At 39.7% G+C, this 18,163-nt stretch overlaps 2 protein-coding genes across 2 annotated transcripts in view; both read right to left on the bottom strand.

Annotated features, from left to right (window-relative positions):
- LOC310874827 (H(+)/Cl(-) exchange transporter 4-like) overlaps positions 1–10,509 on the bottom strand; it is a gene marked incomplete at both ends in the record, with an annotated part of 41,888 nt that extends 31,379 nt beyond the window's left edge. Inside the window, 2 exons of the mRNA XM_083787694.1 lie at positions 9,634–9,714; positions 10,501–10,509. Coding sequence (XP_083643820.1) covers positions 9,634–9,714; positions 10,501–10,509 — 90 coding nt within the window. The remainder of the gene's footprint in view (positions 1–9,633; positions 9,715–10,500) is intronic.
- On the bottom strand, positions 9,655–12,744 carry LOC310874826 (uncharacterized protein; the record flags this gene model as incomplete). The annotated part of the gene is made up of 5 exons (XM_083787693.1): positions 9,655–9,714; positions 11,150–11,219; positions 11,597–11,719; positions 12,156–12,284; positions 12,706–12,744. 4 exons carry the CDS (start codon positions 12,742–12,744, stop codon positions 11,154–11,156), a joined length of 357 nt encoding a protein of 118 aa, XP_083643819.1. The 3' UTR covers positions 9,655–9,714; positions 11,150–11,153.
- Positions 12,745–18,163: the final 5,419 nt, after the last annotated feature.

Below are 18,163 nucleotides of genomic sequence, written 5' to 3'. Positions count from 1 at the left end.
ATATTCCGTGAGATGTTCACATCATTAGAAAAATATGATATGGGTATATAAATGTGACTGGTCAAAAACGAGAGTCTGAACAGTGGTAGACTGAAAAGTGATAGACTCATTCAAATGGCCACATCTTGAAAACTAAAGATGATAGAGATTCTATCTCTGTTCCTGGTGAAAGTAGAGCGTTACAGCTTTCATTTGATATATGGTATGTCTCTGTCACTATGATAGAAAATACGTTATGGGCAAAATAGAAGTGTTCTTCAAAAAAAAGAAAATGACTCCAAAATCATTTTTACAGAGGCATGTTTGGGGTGAAACTGAGCAAGGTATAAAACTGCCTCTATCTACAGAATGCAACATGCTAGAAACATAATTTTTTTTTCTGGATAAAGAGGAAATGCTCCTCGTTCAATTGGTATATTCCGTGAGATGTTCACATCATTAGAAAAATATGATATGGGTATATAAATGTGACTGGTCAAAAACGAGAGTCTGAACAGTGGTAGACTGAAAAGTGATAGACTCATTCAAATGGCCACATCTTGAAAACTAAACATGATAGAGATTCTATCTCTGTTCCTGGTGAAAGTAGAGCGTTACAGCTTTCATTTGATATATGGTATGTCTCTGTCACTATGATAGAAAATACGTTATGGGCAAAATAGAAGTGTTCTTCAAAAAAAAGAAAATGACTCCAAAATCATTTTTACAGAGGCATGTTTGGGGTGAAACTGAGCAAGGTATAAAACTGCCTCTATCTACAGAATGCAACATGCTAGAAACATAATTTTTTTTTCTGGATAAAGAGGAAATGCTCCTCGTTCAATTGGTATATTCCGTGAGATGTTCACATCATTAGAAAAATATGATATGGGTATATAAATGTGACTGGTCAAAAACGAGAGTCTGAACAGTGGTAGACTGAAAAGTGATAGACTCATTCAAATGGCCACATCTTGAAAACTAAACATGATAGAGATTCTATCTCTGTTCCTGGTGAAAGTAGAGCGTTACAGCTTTCATTTGATATATGGTATGTCTCTGTCACTATGATAGAAAATACGTTATGGGCAAAATAGAAGTGTTCTTCAAAAAAAAGAAAATGACTCCAAAATCATTTTTACAGAGGCATGTTTGGGGTGAAACTGAGCAAGGTATAAAACTGCCTCTATCTACAGAATGCAACATGCTAGAAACATAATTTTTTTTTCTGGATAAAGAGGAAATGCTCCTCGTTCAATTGGTATATTCCGTGAGATGTTCACATCATTAGAAAAATATGATATGGGTATATAAATGTGACTGGTCAAAAACGAGAGTCTGAACAGTGGTAGACTGAAAAGTGATAGACTCATTCAAATGGCCACATCTTGAAAACTAAACATGATAGAGATTCTATCTCTGTTCCTGGTGAAAGTAGAGCGTTACAGCTTTCATTTGATATATGGTATGTCTCTGTCACTATGATAGAAAATACGTTATGGGCAAAATAGAAGTGTTCTTCAAAAAAAAGAAAATGACTCCAAAATCATTTTTACAGAGGCATGTTTGGGGTGAAACTGAGCAAGGTATAAAACTGCCTCTATCTACAGAATGCAACATGCTAGAAACATAATTTTTTTTTCTGGATAAAGAGGAAATGCTCCTCGTTCAATTGGTATATTCCGTGAGATGTTCACATCATTAGAAAAATATGATATGGGTATATAAATGTGACTGGTCAAAAACGAGAGTCTGAACAGTGGTAGACTGAAAAGTGATAGACTCATTCAAATGGCCACATCTTGAAAACTAAAGATGATAGAGATTCTATCTCTGTTCCTGGTGAAAGTAGAGCGTTACAGCTTTCATTTGATATATGGTATGTCTCTGTCACTATGATAGAAAATACGTTATGGGCAAAATAGAAGTGTTCTTCAAAAAAAAGAAAATGACTCCAAAATCATTTTTACAGAGGCATGTTTGGGGTGAAACTGAGCAAGGTATAAAACTGCCTCTATCTACAGAATGCAACATGCTAGAAACATAATTTTTTTTTCTGGATAAAGAGGAAATGCTCCTCGTTCAATTGGTATATTCCGTGAGATGTTCACATCATTAGAAAAATATGATATGGGTATATAAATGTGACTGGTCAAAAACGAGAGTCTGAACAGTGGTAGACTGAAAAGTGATAGACTCATTCAAATGGCCACATCTTGAAAACTAAACATGATAGAGATTCTATCTCTGTTCCTGGTGAAAGTAGAGCGTTACAGCTTTCATTTGATATATGGTATGTCTCTGTCACTATGATAGAAAATACGTTATGGGCAAAATAGAAGTGTTCTTCAAAAAAAAGAAAATGACTCCAAAATCATTTTTACAGAGGCATGTTTGGGGTGAAACTGAGCAAGGTATAAAACTGCCTCTATCTACAGAATGCAACATGCTAGAAACATAATTTTTTTTTCTGGATAAAGAGGAAATGCTCCTCGTTCAATTGGTATATTCCGTGAGATGTTCACATCATTAGAAAAATATGATATGGGTATATAAATGTGACTGGTCAAAAACGAGAGTCTGAACAGTGGTAGACTGAAAAGTGATAGACTCATTCAAATGGCCACATCTTGAAAACTAAACATGATAGAGATTCTATCTCTGTTCCTGGTGAAAGTAGAGCGTTACAGCTTTCATTTGATATATGGTATGTCTCTGTCACTATGATAGAAAATACGTTATGGGCAAAATAGAAGTGTTCTTCAAAAAAAAGAAAATGACTCCAAAATCATTTTTACAGAGGCATGTTTGGGGTGAAACTGAGCAAGGTATAAAACTGCCTCTATCTACAGAATGCAACATGCTAGAAACATAATTTTTTTTTCTGGATAAAGAGGAAATGCTCCTCGTTCAATTGGTATATTCCGTGAGATGTTCACATCATTAGAAAAATATGATATGGGTATATAAATGTGACTGGTCAAAAACGAGAGTCTGAACAGTGGTAGACTGAAAAGTGATAGACTCATTCAAATGGCCACATCTTGAAAACTAAACATGATAGAGATTCTATCTCTGTTCCTGGTGAAAGTAGAGCGTTACAGCTTTCATTTGATATATGGTATGTCTCTGTCACTATGATAGAAAATACGTTATGGGCAAAATAGAAGTGTTCTTCAAAAAAAAGAAAATGACTCCAAAATCATTTTTACAGAGGCATGTTTGGGGTGAAACTGAGCAAGGTATAAAACTGCCTCTATCTACAGAATGCAACATGCTAGAAACATAATTTTTTTTTCTGGATAAAGAGGAAATGCTCCTCGTTCAATTGGTATATTCCGTGAGATGTTCACATCATTAGAAAAATATGATATGGGTATATAAATGTGACTGGTCAAAAACGAGAGTCTGAACAGTGGTAGACTGAAAAGTGATAGACTCATTCAAATGGCCACATCTTGAAAACTAAAGATGATAGAGATTCTATCTCTGTTCCTGGTGAAAGTAGAGCGTTACAGCTTTCATTTGATATATGGTATGTCTCTGTCACTATGATAGAAAATACGTTATGGGCAAAATAGAAGTGTTCTTCAAAAAAAAGAAAATGACTCCAAAATCATTTTTACAGAGGCATGTTTGGGGTGAAACTGAGCAAGGTATAAAACTGCCTCTATCTACAGAATGCAACATGCTAGAAACATAATTTTTTTTTCTGGATAAAGAGGAAATGCTCCTCGTTCAATTGGTATATTCCGTGAGATGTTCACATCATTAGAAAAATATGATATGGGTATATAAATGTGACTGGTCAAAAACGAGAGTCTGAACAGTGGTAGACTGAAAAGTGATAGACTCATTCAAATGGCCACATCTTGAAAACTAAAGATGATAGAGATTCTATCTCTGTTCCTGGTGAAAGTAGAGCGTTACAGCTTTCATTTGATATATGGTATGTCTCTGTCACTATGATAGAAAATACGTTATGGGCAAAATAGAAGTGTTCTTCAAAAAAAATAAAATGACTCCAAAATCATTTTTACAGAGGCATGTTTGGGGTGAAACTGAGCAAGGTATAAAACTGCCTCTATCTACAGAATGCAACATGCTAGAAACATAATTTTTTTTTCTGGATAAAGAGGAAATGCTCCTCGTTCAATTGGTATATTCCGTGAGATGTTCACATCATTAGAAAAATATGATATGGGTATATAAATGTGACTGGTCAAAAACGAGAGTCTGAACAGTGGTAGACTGAAAAGTGATAGACTCATTCAAATGGCCACATCTTGAAAACTAAACATGATAGAGATTCTATCTCTGTTCCTGGTGAAAGTAGAGCGTTACAGCTTTCATTTGATATATGGTATGTCTCTGTCACTATGATAGAAAATACGTTATGGGCAAAATAGAAGTGTTCTTCAAAAAAAAGAAAATGACTCCAAAATCATTTTTACAGAGGCATGTTTGGGGTGAAACTGAGCAAGGTATAAAACTGCCTCTATCTACAGAATGCAACATGCTAGAAACATAATTTTTTTTTCTGGATAAAGAGGAAATGCTCCTCGTTCAATTGGTATATTCCGTGAGATGTTCACATCATTAGAAAAATATGATATGGGTATATAAATGTGACTGGTCAAAAACGAGAGTCTGAACAGTGGTAGACTGAAAAGTGATAGACTCATTCAAATGGCCACATCTTGAAAACTAAAGATGATAGAGATTCTATCTCTGTTCCTGGTGAAAGTAGAGCGTTACAGCTTTCATTTGATATATGGTATGTCTCTGTCACTATGATAGAAAATACGTTATGGGCAAAATAGAAGTGTTCTTCAAAAAAAAGAAAATGACTCCAAAATCATTTTTACAGAGGCATGTTTGGGGTGAAACTGAGCAAGGTATAAAACTGCCTCTATCTACAGAATGCAACATGCTAGAAACATATTTTTTTTTTCTGGATAAAGAGGAAATGCTCCTCGTTCAATTGGTATATTCCGTGAGATGTTCACATCATTAGAAAAATATGATATGGGTATATAAATGTGACTGGTCAAAAACGAGAGTCTGAACAGTGGTAGACTGAAAAGTGATAGACTCATTCAAATGGCCACATCTTGAAAACTAAAGATGATAGAGATTCTATCTCTGTTCCTGGTGAAAGTAGAGCGTTACAGCTTTCATTTGATATATGGTATGTCTCTGTCACTATGATAGAAAATACGTTATGGGCAAAATAGAAGTGTTCTTCAAAAAAAATAAAATGACTCCAAAATCATTTTTACAGAGGCATGTTTGGGGTGAAACTGAGCAAGGTATAAAACTGCCTCTATCTACAGAATGCAACATGCTAGAAACATATTTTTTTTTTCTGGATAAAGAGGAAATGCTCCTCGTTCAATTGGTATATTCCGTGAGATGTTCACATCATTAGAAAAATATGATATGGGTATATAAATGTGACTGGTCAAAAACGAGAGTCTGAACAGTGGTAGACTGAAAAGTGATAGACTCATTCAAATGGCCACATCTTGAAAACTAAACATGATAGAGATTCTATCTCTGTTCCTGGTGAAAGTAGAGCGTTACAGCTTTCATTTGATATATGGTATGTCTCTGTCACTATGATAGAAAATACGTTATGGGCAAAATAGAAGTGTTCTTCAAAAAAAAGAAAATGACTCCAAAATCATTTTTACAGAGGCATGTTTGGGGTGAAACTGAGCAAGGTATAAAACTGCCTCTATCTACAGAATGCAACATGCTAGAAACATAATTTTTTTTTCTGGATAAAGAGGAAATGCTCCTCGTTCAATTGGTATATTCCGTGAGATGTTCACATCATTAGAAAAATATGATATGGGTATATAAATGTGACTGGTCAAAAACGAGAGTCTGAACAGTGGTAGACTGAAAAGTGATAGACTCATTCAAATGGCCACATCTTGAAAACTAAAGATGATAGAGATTCTATCTCTGTTCCTGGTGAAAGTAGAGCGTTACAGCTTTCATTTGATATATGGTATGTCTCTGTCACTATGATAGAAAATACGTTATGGGCAAAATAGAAGTGTTCTTCAAAAAAAAGAAAATGACTCCAAAATCATTTTTACAGAGGCATGTTTGGGGTGAAACTGAGCAAGGTATAAAACTGCCTCTATCTACAGAATGCAACATGCTAGAAACATAATTTTTTTTTCTGGATAAAGAGGAAATGCTCCTCGTTCAATTGGTATATTCCGTGAGATGTTCACATCATTAGAAAAATATGATATGGGTATATAAATGTGACTGGTCAAAAACGAGAGTCTGAACAGTGGTAGACTGAAAAGTGATAGACTCATTCAAATGGCCACATCTTGAAAACTAAAGATGATAGAGATTCTATCTCTGTTCCTGGTGAAAGTAGAGCGTTACAGCTTTCATTTGATATATGGTATGTCTCTGTCACTATGATAGAAAATACGTTATGGGCAAAATAGAAGTGTTCTTCAAAAAAAATAAAATGACTCCAAAATCATTTTTACAGAGGCATGTTTGGGGTGAAACTGAGCAAGGTATAAAACTGCCTCTATCTACAGAATGCAACATGCTAGAAACATATTTTTTTTTTCTGGATAAAGAGGAAATGCTCCTCGTTCAATTGGTATATTCCGTGAGATGTTCACATCATTAGAAAAATATGATATGGGTATATAAATGTGACTGGTCAAAAACGAGAGTCTGAACAGTGGTAGACTGAAAAGTGATAGACTCATTCAAATGGCCACATCTTGAAAACTAAAGATGATAGAGATTCTATCTCTGTTCCTGGTGAAAGTAGAGCGTTACAGCTTTCATTTGATATATGGTATGTCTCTGTCACTATGATAGAAAATACGTTATGGGCAAAATAGAAGTGTTCTTCAAAAAAAAGAAAATGACTCCAAAATCATTTTTACAGAGGCATGTTTGGGGTGAAACTGAGCAAGGTATAAAACTGCCTCTATCTACAGAATGCAACATGCTAGAAACATAATTTTTTTTTCTGGATAAAGAGGAAATGCTCCTCGTTCAATTGGTATATTCCGTGAGATGTTCACATCATTAGAAAAATATGATATGGGTATATAAATGTGACTGGTCAAAAACGAGAGTCTGAACAGTGGTAGACTGAAAAGTGATAGACTCATTCAAATGGCCACATCTTGAAAACTAAAGATGATAGAGATTCTATCTCTGTTCCTGGTGAAAGTAGAGCGTTACAGCTTTCATTTGATATATGGTATGTCTCTGTCACTATGATAGAAAATACGTTATGGGCAAAATAGAAGTGTTCTTCAAAAAAAATAAAATGACTCCAAAATCATTTTTACAGAGGCATGTTTGGGGTGAAACTGAGCAAGGTATAAAACTGCCTCTATCTACAGAATGCAACATGCTAGAAACATATTTTTTTTTTCTGGATAAAGAGGAAATGCTCCTCGTTCAATTGGTATATTCCGTGAGATGTTCACATCATTAGAAAAATATGATATGGGTATATAAATGTGACTGGTCAAAAACGAGAGTCTGAACAGTGGTAGACTGAAAAGTGATAGACTCATTCAAATGGCCACATCTTGAAAACTAAAGATGATAGAGATTCTATCTCTGTTCCTGGTGAAAGTAGAGCGTTACAGCTTTCATTTGATATATGGTATGTCTCTGTCACTATGATAGAAAATACGTTATGGGCAAAATAGAAGTGTTCTTCAAAAAAAAGAAAATGACTCCAAAATCATTTTTACAGAGGCATGTTTGGGGTGAAACTGAGCAAGGTATAAAACTGCCTCTATCTACAGAATGCAACATGCTAGAAACATAAAAAAATTTTCTGGATAAAGAGGAAATGCTCCTCGTTCAATTGGTATATTCCGTGAGATGTTCACATCATTAGAAAAATATGATATGGGTATATAAATGTGACTGGTCAAAAACGAGAGTCTGAACAGTGGTAGACTGAAAAGTGATAGACTCATTCAAATGGCCACATCTTGAAAACTAAAGATGATAGAGATTCTATCTCTGTTCCTGGTGAAAGTAGAGCGTTACAGCTTTCATTTGATATATGGTATGTCTCTGTCACTATGATAGAAAATACGTTATGGGCAAAATAGAAGTGTTCTTCAAAAAAAAAAAAATGACTCCAAAATCATTTTTACAGAGGCATGTTTGGGGTGAAACTGAGCAAGGTATAAAACTGCCTCTATCTACATAATGCAACATGCTAGAAACATAATTTTTTTTTCTGGATAAAGAGGAAATGCTCCTCGTTCAATTGGTATATTCCGTGAGATGTTCACATCATTAGAAAAATATGATATGGGTATATAAATGTGACTGGTCAAAAACGAGAGTCTGAACAGTGGTAGACTGAAAAGTGATAGACTCATTCAAATGGCCACATCTTGAAAACTAAAGATGATAGAGATTCTATCTCTGTTCCTGGTGAAAGTAGAGCGTTACAGCTTTCATTTGATATATGGTATGTCTCTGTCACTATGATAGAAAATACGTTATGGGCAAAATAGAAGTGTTCTTCAAAAAAAATAAAATGACTCCAAAATCATTTTTACAGAGGCATGTTTGGGGTGAAACTGAGCAAGGTATAAAACTGCCTCTATCTACAGAATGCAACATGCTAGAAACATATTTTTTTTTTCTGGATAGAGGAAATGCTCCTCGTTCAATTGGTATATTCCGTGAGATGTTCACATCATTAGAAAAATATGATATGGGTATATAAATGTGACTGGTCAAAAACGAGTCTGAACAGTGGTAGACTGAAAAGTGATAGACTCATTCAAATGGCCACATCTTGAAAACTAAAGATGATAGAGATTCTATCTCTGTTCCTGGTGAAAGTAGAGCGTTACAGCTTTCATTTGATATATGGTATGTCTCTGTCACTATGATAGAAAATACGTTATGGGCAAAATAGAAGCGTTCTTCAAAAAAAAGAAAATGACTCCAAAATCATTTTTACAGAGGCATGTTTGGGGTGAAACTGAGCAAGGTATAAAACTGCCTCTATCTACAGAATGCAACATGCTAGAAACATAATTTCTTTTTCTGGATAAAGAGGAAATGCTCCTCGTTCAATTGGTATATTCCGTGAGATGTTCACATCATTAGAAAAATATGATATGGGTATATAAATGTGACTGGTCAAAAACGAGAGTCTGAACAGTGGTAGACTGAAAAGTGATAGACTCATTCAAATGGCCACATCTTGAAAACTAAAGATGATAGAGATTCTATCTCTGTTCCTGGTGAAAGTAGAGCGTTACAGCTTTCATTTGATATATGGTATGTCTCTGTCACTATAATATAGAATATGTTATGGGCATAATAGAAGTGTGCTGCAAACAAATTAAACGAAATACCAAAGCATTTTCAGAGAGGCCTGTTTAGGGTGAAACCGAGCTGTATAAAACTGCCTGTATCTAAAGAATGCAACATGCTACAAACATAAAGAAAGAATCTGAGTAAAGAGGAAAGATTCCTCTTTCATTTGAGATGATATTGTCACATTATGAAATAATATGCAATGGGTCTTCAAAGTTTAATTTCCGGCAAATGAGAAGAATGACTGGGATAATTTAGGGCAGTCAAACTGTTTTAATTTGAACCCACCTCTTCCAGACTGAAGAGAACTCCTCCAATAGGAGCTCCGAACGCCACCGACACCCCAGGGGCCGCTGCTGCTGATAGGACCTGGTCAGAGACACATACACCCTTAATGATAGGACCTGTTCAGAGACACATACAGCGGTTTAACGTTTTGGCTGCTTCTGATTGGACCTGGTCAGAGACACATACAGCGGTTTAACGTTTTGGCTGCTTCTGATTGGACCTGGTCAGAGACACATACACCCTTAATGATAGGACCTGTTCAGAGACACATACAGCGGTTTAACGTTTTGGCTGCTTCTGATTGGACCTGGTCAGAGACACATACAGCGGTTTAACGTTTTGGCTGCTTCTGATTGGACCTGGTCAGAGAAACATGCACCCTTAATGATTGGACCTGGTCAGAGACACATACACCCTTAATGATTGGACCTGGTCAGAGACACATACACCCTTAATGATTGGACCTGGTCAGAGAAACATGCACCCTTAATGATTGGACCTGGTCAGAGAAACATGCACCCTTAATGATTGGACCTGGTCAGAGACACATACACCCTTAATGATTGGACCTGGTCAGAGAAACATGCACCCTTAATGATTGGACCTGGTCAGAGAAACATGCACCCTTAATGATTGGACCTGGTCAGAGACACATACACCCTTAATGATTGGACCTGGTCAGAGAAACATACACCCTTAATGATTGGACCTGGTCAGAGACACATACACCCTTAATGATTGGACCTGGTCAGAGACACATACACCCTTAATGATAGGACCTGGTCAGAGACACATGCACCCTTAATGATTGGACCTGGTCAGAGACACATACACCCTTAATGATTGGACCTGGTCAGAGACACATACACCCTTCATGTTTGGTTACAAAACTCGCCCGAACACTTTTATTAATAATGTGCATTCCTCCATCTTCCATCACACCTATTTTACACATTTGCATAAAACGCAGTCAACGTACGTTGACTACTGTTCTTCACTGAGGAAAGCTGAATCAAAACTGAGCTCATATGTAGTTTATATGTATAGTTTAATTATATAGATATTCCACTGTTACGTTCTTAACTTACGCATGTTTCATGATAAATGCTTTTTATGTGATTCCCATGCTTTTTTGTTCTTGCTTAAAGTTCCACTTCACCACTTTTCAACCTATCTTCATATAAAATGGCACGATTTCTTTCTACTCGTCGGTGTCTCATAGGAGGGCTGTGGGCAGTTTAGAAACCGTCTTCCAGTGACATCATCATTAGGCAGATTTTTTTAAGATTTGTTTACAAAAATGTTTAGATTTTCATTATCGTGAGAACGATGGCTTCCATTTTCGCATTGCAACTTTCCAGGACTAGAAGGCCTGCAGTTTTTATTAGCTTGTATTCCCCATCATTAATGTAAGTCGCTCTGGATTAAGAGTCTCTGCTAAATGCCTAAATTGTAAATTGTATGAGGACTAAAACTGAGGCTAAATATATTGACAATTTTGTCAACAAATACAAACAAGGCTAACGCCAGGGCTCCACCAGGCGCGTTGCATTTCCGTCGCGTCCTGCTCGCGTCATGGTCTTGATCTGTGTGGCAGAACATAGAAGAATAATACGTCTCGGTTAATGACAGTCAGGTTCAACTGGCTGACTGGCTGACTGACAGTGGGCAGTTCAGAAACCAGTCTGTGTCTCATAGGAGGGCTGTGGGCAGTTCAGAAACCAGTCTGTGTCTCATAGGAGGGCTGTGGGCAGTTCAGAAACCAGTCTGTGTCTCATAGGAGGGCTGTGGGCAGTTCAGAAACCAGTCTGTGTCTCATAGGAGGGCTGTGGGCAGGTCAGAAACCAGTCTGTGTCTCATAGGAGGGCTGTGGGCAGGTCAGAAACCAGTCTGTGTCTCATAGGAGGGCTGTGGGCAGGTCAGAAACCCAGTCCACCAGTGACCCGTCTGGACCTCTGCTCACCTCAGGGATCCCGGAGCCACAGGCGTACGGAGCGAACACTCTCACTAAGGACACGGCCAGGAAGGAGAACAGCAGAGCCCACAGGATGTACAGGAAGTAGTTGAGGAGGTACGACCCGGCTCCCTGGAGGAGTAAGATACAGAATACAGAATGATGTGGTTATGGTTATGGTTATGACGCCCCATCTGAAAACATGTAGTTCCAGGGACCCGCCCCCCCCCCCCCACCAGAAGCAAAGATTTGAGTTAAAAACATTCGCCCTGAAAGAATATATATTCAAAGATTTGTTCCACGTTTCCAAGATTTTAAAAAAATAGCAGAACTACAAGCTTGTAGATCTGCTATTTTTTTCAATAGCTAAAGCATAACATAATGCTATAAACACCAAAAGGGGTTCCCGCCCCAAAATGGCTTAAACTCCCAAACATGTGGGTACAGAATGCTGCTGACTGTGTTGCTGCGAGCTGGGTTTTCTGCACTCAGCGTTGCCGTTCTGAACGGGAGTGATCATTTAGTGGATTGTAGGTTTTGAACAAACCACCACTTAGTTACCACTTACGACCACGTTTATCCAGCCTGCCCCTCTGACTCCACTCCACTGTGGAGGTGGCTGGTAGCAGCCAGCTGAGTCATCGTGGTAGCCTGCCCTACATGTCACGCCAGACACACACACACACACACACACACACTAAGGCTGTCCCCGAACATTCAGGGTTCGAATGTTCGCTCGTTAAGGTTGGCACTCGAATCTTAATTTATGGCCTTGAACCATTTGTTTTTTTAATTTTTATTATTATATTTTATTATTATTATATATATATATTTTTTACTCCGAAATATATCTCGGCGAGAATGCGATATGCATAATAAGAGTACTATGTTCATGTTGTGTTTACAATAATTTGAAAGTCCTGCAGACGGCAGAAGAGACAAACACAGTAACACACACACACTCTGTTAAGATATGCTCTTAATTGTAACCTATATATAGAGGCAAACTTATTATTATTTTGGTGCTTGTTAATGATGAATTGAACACTGATCAGTGCCACCTGCGAGTGGGTGTGGTGTGATTATGGGTGTGTCTAATAATCAATAAAAAGCCTCACTTGCTGTGAGGACAGGGTCCTGTGTGGAGCTGTGAACATGAGCTGTCTGTGTCCGTCTCACCTATTTGATTTCCCTCGTATGGTGCTATTACAGTGATGGTCTACATGCTGGGGCTGTGATATACTTTGTTTATCAGGTTATGGGCCCAGGCCCAGCAGTTTAGTAGGCCATTCACTCGACTGGTACGTGTTTTACACGTCGGGTCATAGCATCATGAAAAGAACAACAGAGGCAAGTAGCCGTTGGTCGCGACTGTTTGACGGGTTGACGAGGTTCTTGGCCTACCTTTGTTTGAAAGGGCTGAAAGAGACAATTTCAGCAGAGCCCGAGATAGATGACGCTGACGACGGAGCAGAAGCAGCTCGGAGGCAAGACGAGACGAAAAACGCGGAAGCGTATGCAGAGTTAATTCAGCTCCTGGATGATAAAAGTGTGTCGCTGGTGATGAGAGAAGCACCGGACGACGGGCGGAAAGCGCTGGGAATCCTGACTGACTATTATGCGGGTAAAGGAAAGCCGAGGGTTATCAGCCTTTACACCCAACTTACCTCGCTGCTCAAGCAAAGTGACGAGAGTGTGACAGACTATGTGATCCGCGCAGAGACCGCCATTACGGCGTTGAGAAACGCCGGAGAGACTTTAAGTGATGCGTTGCTAGTTGCAATGGTTTTGAAGGGGCTCCCCGAGTCGTTTAAGCCATTTGCCATTCATGTCTCGCAAGCAGATGAGACATTACCATTTGCTGAATTCAAGACAAAATTAAGGAGCTACGAGGACACGGAGACGATGCGCATCCCAGACGCCGAGGACAACGTGATGGCGGCGCGGGCGCAACAGCGACCATCGAGAGGGAGAGGAGCAGCAGGTCCAGGTGAACGGACAGCAGCAGCAGATGTGGTGTGCTACAGGTGCGGCCTGAAGGGGCACATGGCCCGTACGTGCCGACGCAAACTGTGGTGTAAATACTGCAGGAGCACCACCCACCAAGACACGACCTGCAGGAGACAGCGCCGAGACGACGCGCGGCAGGTTTCGGAGGAGGCGACCGGTGACGAGGAGGACGAGTACGCGTTCCATGTGCGAGAAGGGACTGCAGCGGAGTTCCAGCCAACCCGGGGTGTCGACGCGAGGGGCCTGATGGTCGACTGCGGGGCAACCACGCACATTGTGACAGACCTTGACAAGTTCAAGCGATTTGACGAAACCTTCCAGCCTGAGTCGCACTGTGTTGAGCTGGCTGATGGTACAAGATGCAAAGGCGTAGCAGAGCGCCGAGGGGATGCAGTGGTATCTCTGATGGACAGCCGTGGCCGCCATCTCAAGACGACGCTGAAACGGGCGTTGTACATTCCCTCTTACCCACAAGACATTCTCTCAGTGAAATCGGCGACTGCCAGCGGAGCGACAGTGATCTTCAAGGAGGGGAAGAACGTCCTGATACACACAGACGGTACGAAATTCCCCATTCACGTGCACGATAGACTCTACTATTTGCACACTGTAAAAGATGATGTGAAATGTGATGACCAAGTTAAAGGGTGTTTTGATTTGCAAACTTGGCACGAAATACTAGGGCATTGTAACTATGATGATGTTCAGAGCTTACCACATGTCGTGGAAGGTATGGAAATTAAAGGTAAAGCTAACAAACCTCCACAATGTGAAGTGTGTACTCAGGGCAAGTTTGTTCAAACCAGGAGTAGAGCGCCTGATGTGAGGGCTACCGCACCATTAGAGCTGGTGCACACTGATCTGGCAGGCCCTCTACACCCAGAGTCTAGAGAGGGGTACAAGTATGCACTGTCATTTACTGACGACTTTTCCAGTGCAGTGTTTGTGTATTTTCTCAAGAATAAGAGTGACACAGTGCAAGGCACTGAGAAGTTTCTTGCTGACACAGCCCCTTATGGGAAAATTAAACGTTTAAGATCTGATAATGGTACTGAATACACTTCAAAGGTTTTCAAATCTTTAATGGTTAAGAATTGCATCAAACACGAGACCTCAGCACCGTATTCTCCACATCAAAATGGAACAGCTGAGCGAAATTGGCGCACATTGTTTGATATGGCACGATGCATGTTAATTGAGAGTGCGCTACCAAAAGGTTTGTGGCCTTATGCTGTACAGACAGCGGCTGTTATCAGGAACAGGTGTTTTAATAAACGCACAAAGCAGACCCCAGTACAAGCACTGACAGGGAGACAGCCCAACCTGTCCAGAATGCAAAAGTTTGGATCAGAGTGTTTTGCTTATATTCAGGACAAAAGAAAACTTGATCCAAGGTGTGAAAAGTGTGTGTTTATTGGGTATGACAAAACCAGTCCAGCATACATTGTCTATTTTCCTGACAGCAGAAAAGTGCAAAGGAACAGATTAGTAAAGTTTGTTTCTAAAACTGGTGTAGAGCAACAGACTCAGACTAAGAGTGCACCTATTGATGATGATGATGATGACCTGATGGTGGAATCCAGGGCCAGTGGAACTACTAGGCAAGGCCAAGGTCCACTTGTTGCAGTTCCAGTTAATGGGGCTGAGGGGGGTATCCAACCACAGGCAGTTGAATTTAAGTTACCTGAGCCAAAGAAATATCCATCTAGAATAAGAAGAAAGCCAGGCTACCTACGTGACTATGTTTCTGTTTCTGATTATACATCTGGTGAGGAAAGTGACCAGGTCCAGAGTAACATAGATTACTGTTATAGAGTGACATGTAACATACCTGTAACTTTAAAAGGAGCCTTAAGCTCAGACAAGTCAAAAGAGTGGGTCCATGCGATGGATGAGGAAATGCAATCACTTAAAGAGAATAACACATTTACCTTAACCAATTTACCTCAGGGTAAGAAAGCAGTGGGGGGTAGATGGGTCTATGCAATCAAGCAGAACATTGATGGGTCTGAAAAGTACAAGGCCAGATATGTGGCTAAGGGATACAGTCAAAAGATGGGAGTTGACTATGAGGAGACGTTTTCTCCTACAGCAAATTTGACAAGTGTCCGAGTGTTGATGCAGAAAGCAGCACAGGAAAACCTGATTCTGCACCAAATGGATGTCAAAACTGCCTACTTGAATGCACCTATAGACTGTGAAATCTATATGGAACAACCAGAGGGTTATGAGGTCAAATCCAACAACAATGAAAAATTAGTTTGTAGACTAGAAAGATCATTGTATGGGCTAAAACAATCTGGCAGGAATTGGAATAAGGTTTTACATGAATACCTGACCCAAATTCATTTTGTACAAAATCAAGCCGATCATTGTGTGTACACCAGAGAAACTGAAAATGAAAAGGTGTTAATGGTAATATGGGTTGATGACTTGATCATTGCTGCAAGTGATGAAAATGTTCTGAGGGATGTAAAGAACAAGCTTGCATCAAGGTTCAAAATGAAGGATTTGGGCAGACTTAGACATTTTCTAGGCATTGATTTTAACCAGATTGATGACTGTGTAAAAATGTCTCAAGCAAAGTATGTGGAAAAAATTATAGAAAGGTTTGACATGCAAGAGTGCAAACCCAGGTCAACACCTAGTGAACAAAAACTAAACTATACTGATAATACTGACATGATGGCTGATGTCAGATTATACAGAGAGGCAGTCGGTAGCCTCATTTATTTGACCGTTTGTACAAGACCTGATCTAAGTTACATCGTAAGTAAACTGTCACAATACTTTGCAGAGCCAACTGATGAGCAATGGGTAACAGTAAAACATGTTCTGAGGTATCTTAAAGGTACAGTTGACAAAGAATTGTGTTACAGAAAGTGTGAAACACTAGTTATTCAAGCGTACAGTGATTCAGACTGGGCGGCTGATCATGACAGACGAAGTACTACTGGTTATTGTATTGGCCTATCCAAAAATGGCAGTCTGGTTTCTTGGAAAACCAAAAAGCAGCCCACTGTCGCACTGTCCACTTGTGAAGCAGAATATATGGCACTAGCCGCAACAATCCAAGAGTGCCTATATCTGATCTTGACAAATATGATTATGGTACATCTATGGTTTATGAGGACAACCAGGGAACAATTGCTTTGGCAAAAAATCCTGTAAGCCGACAAAGATGTAAGCACATAGACACAAAATACCACTTTATTAGATCACATGTGTCTGATGGTAATGTGGTGTTGCATTATTGTCCAACTAATGAAAATGTAGCAGATGTTATGACTAAACCTGCTACAAAATTTAAGTTGATTAAGTTAGCTGACTTTATGTTTGGAAAGTGAAACTGAAAAAAAGAGAGAAAAAAAAAAAGAAAGAAAAGTAAGGTGACAATCTAAGACCATAGTGGGGGTGTTAAGATATGCTCTTAATTGTAACCTATATATAGAGGCAAACTTATTATTATTTTGGTGCTTGTTAATGATGAATTGAACACTGATCAGTGCCACCTGCGAGTGGGTGTGGTGTGATTATGGGTGTGTCTAATAATCAATAAAAAGCCTCACTTGCTGTGAGGACAGTGTCCTGTGTGGAGCTGTGAACATGAGCTGTCTGTGTCCGTCTCACCTATTTGATTTCCCTCGTATGGTGCTATTACAGTGATGGTCTACATGCTGGGGCTGTGATATACTTTGTTTATCACACTCAATGCGCTTCTGAGAGTAGCCTACATACACAGGTGGAACAAATTAATGAAACGATGAAACTAACGATCAAGCTACGCTCTCGTTGCCTGCCAGGCTGCCAGCAACTCATTCAACTCATGGCTCATTTTTATGGAATGATGAGCTCGCATCAGGGAGTAGCTGACCATTTCGTTGCCCTACTCGTAGGATATTTGTGCTGCACCCCTCCCGACGAGAGTGCTGCGAGCCTATTCCTCCTGCAGTCGCAGATCGGCTATTTTCGCTGTTTGCGAGGATGCACACACGGCCGCTCGTGGCACGGCCCCAGCAGCGGAGCACATGTCATCAGAGCCACTAGACGGTGTGTGTGTGTGTGTGTGCGCGTGTTGGGAGAGAGAGAGGGAGGGGGAGACGCGCTACACGCTGCGCTCTGATCATGTTCAAGACGGATATCTCGTGTTGTCATTATAGTGTATTAAAAGTAAAGACGGTTGTATCCACACTCAAAATGCACACCTTCCCGGTCGGCCAACCCGGTAGCAACCCTCACCAACCCCTGATGAACTTAACCATTATTTCACTGATCGTCTATGCAACGTCGCCCCGGAGGATCTATTTATGAATTGCAGCCTGGTTAAAAGCACTCAGAGAAATTAATTAATTAGCACCAATTAACCAAATGGTTCGGATGTTCGCTCGGAAATTCCTGCAAATGTTCGAGTCCTAAAAACAGGGCTAGGGTACAGCCTTAACACACACACACACACACACACACACACACACACACACACACACACACACACACACACACACACACACACACACACACACACACACACACACACACACACACACACACACACACACACAGTTGGTA

This window comes from Protomyctophum parallelum (genome assembly GCF_964188405.1).
Source record: "Protomyctophum parallelum genome assembly, chromosome: 17".
In the NCBI taxonomy this organism is placed as follows: domain Eukaryota; kingdom Metazoa; phylum Chordata; class Actinopteri; order Myctophiformes; family Myctophidae; genus Protomyctophum; species Protomyctophum parallelum.
The sequence above is the reverse complement of the archived record's forward strand: the minus strand, read 5'-3'. Positions and strand labels throughout refer to the sequence as shown.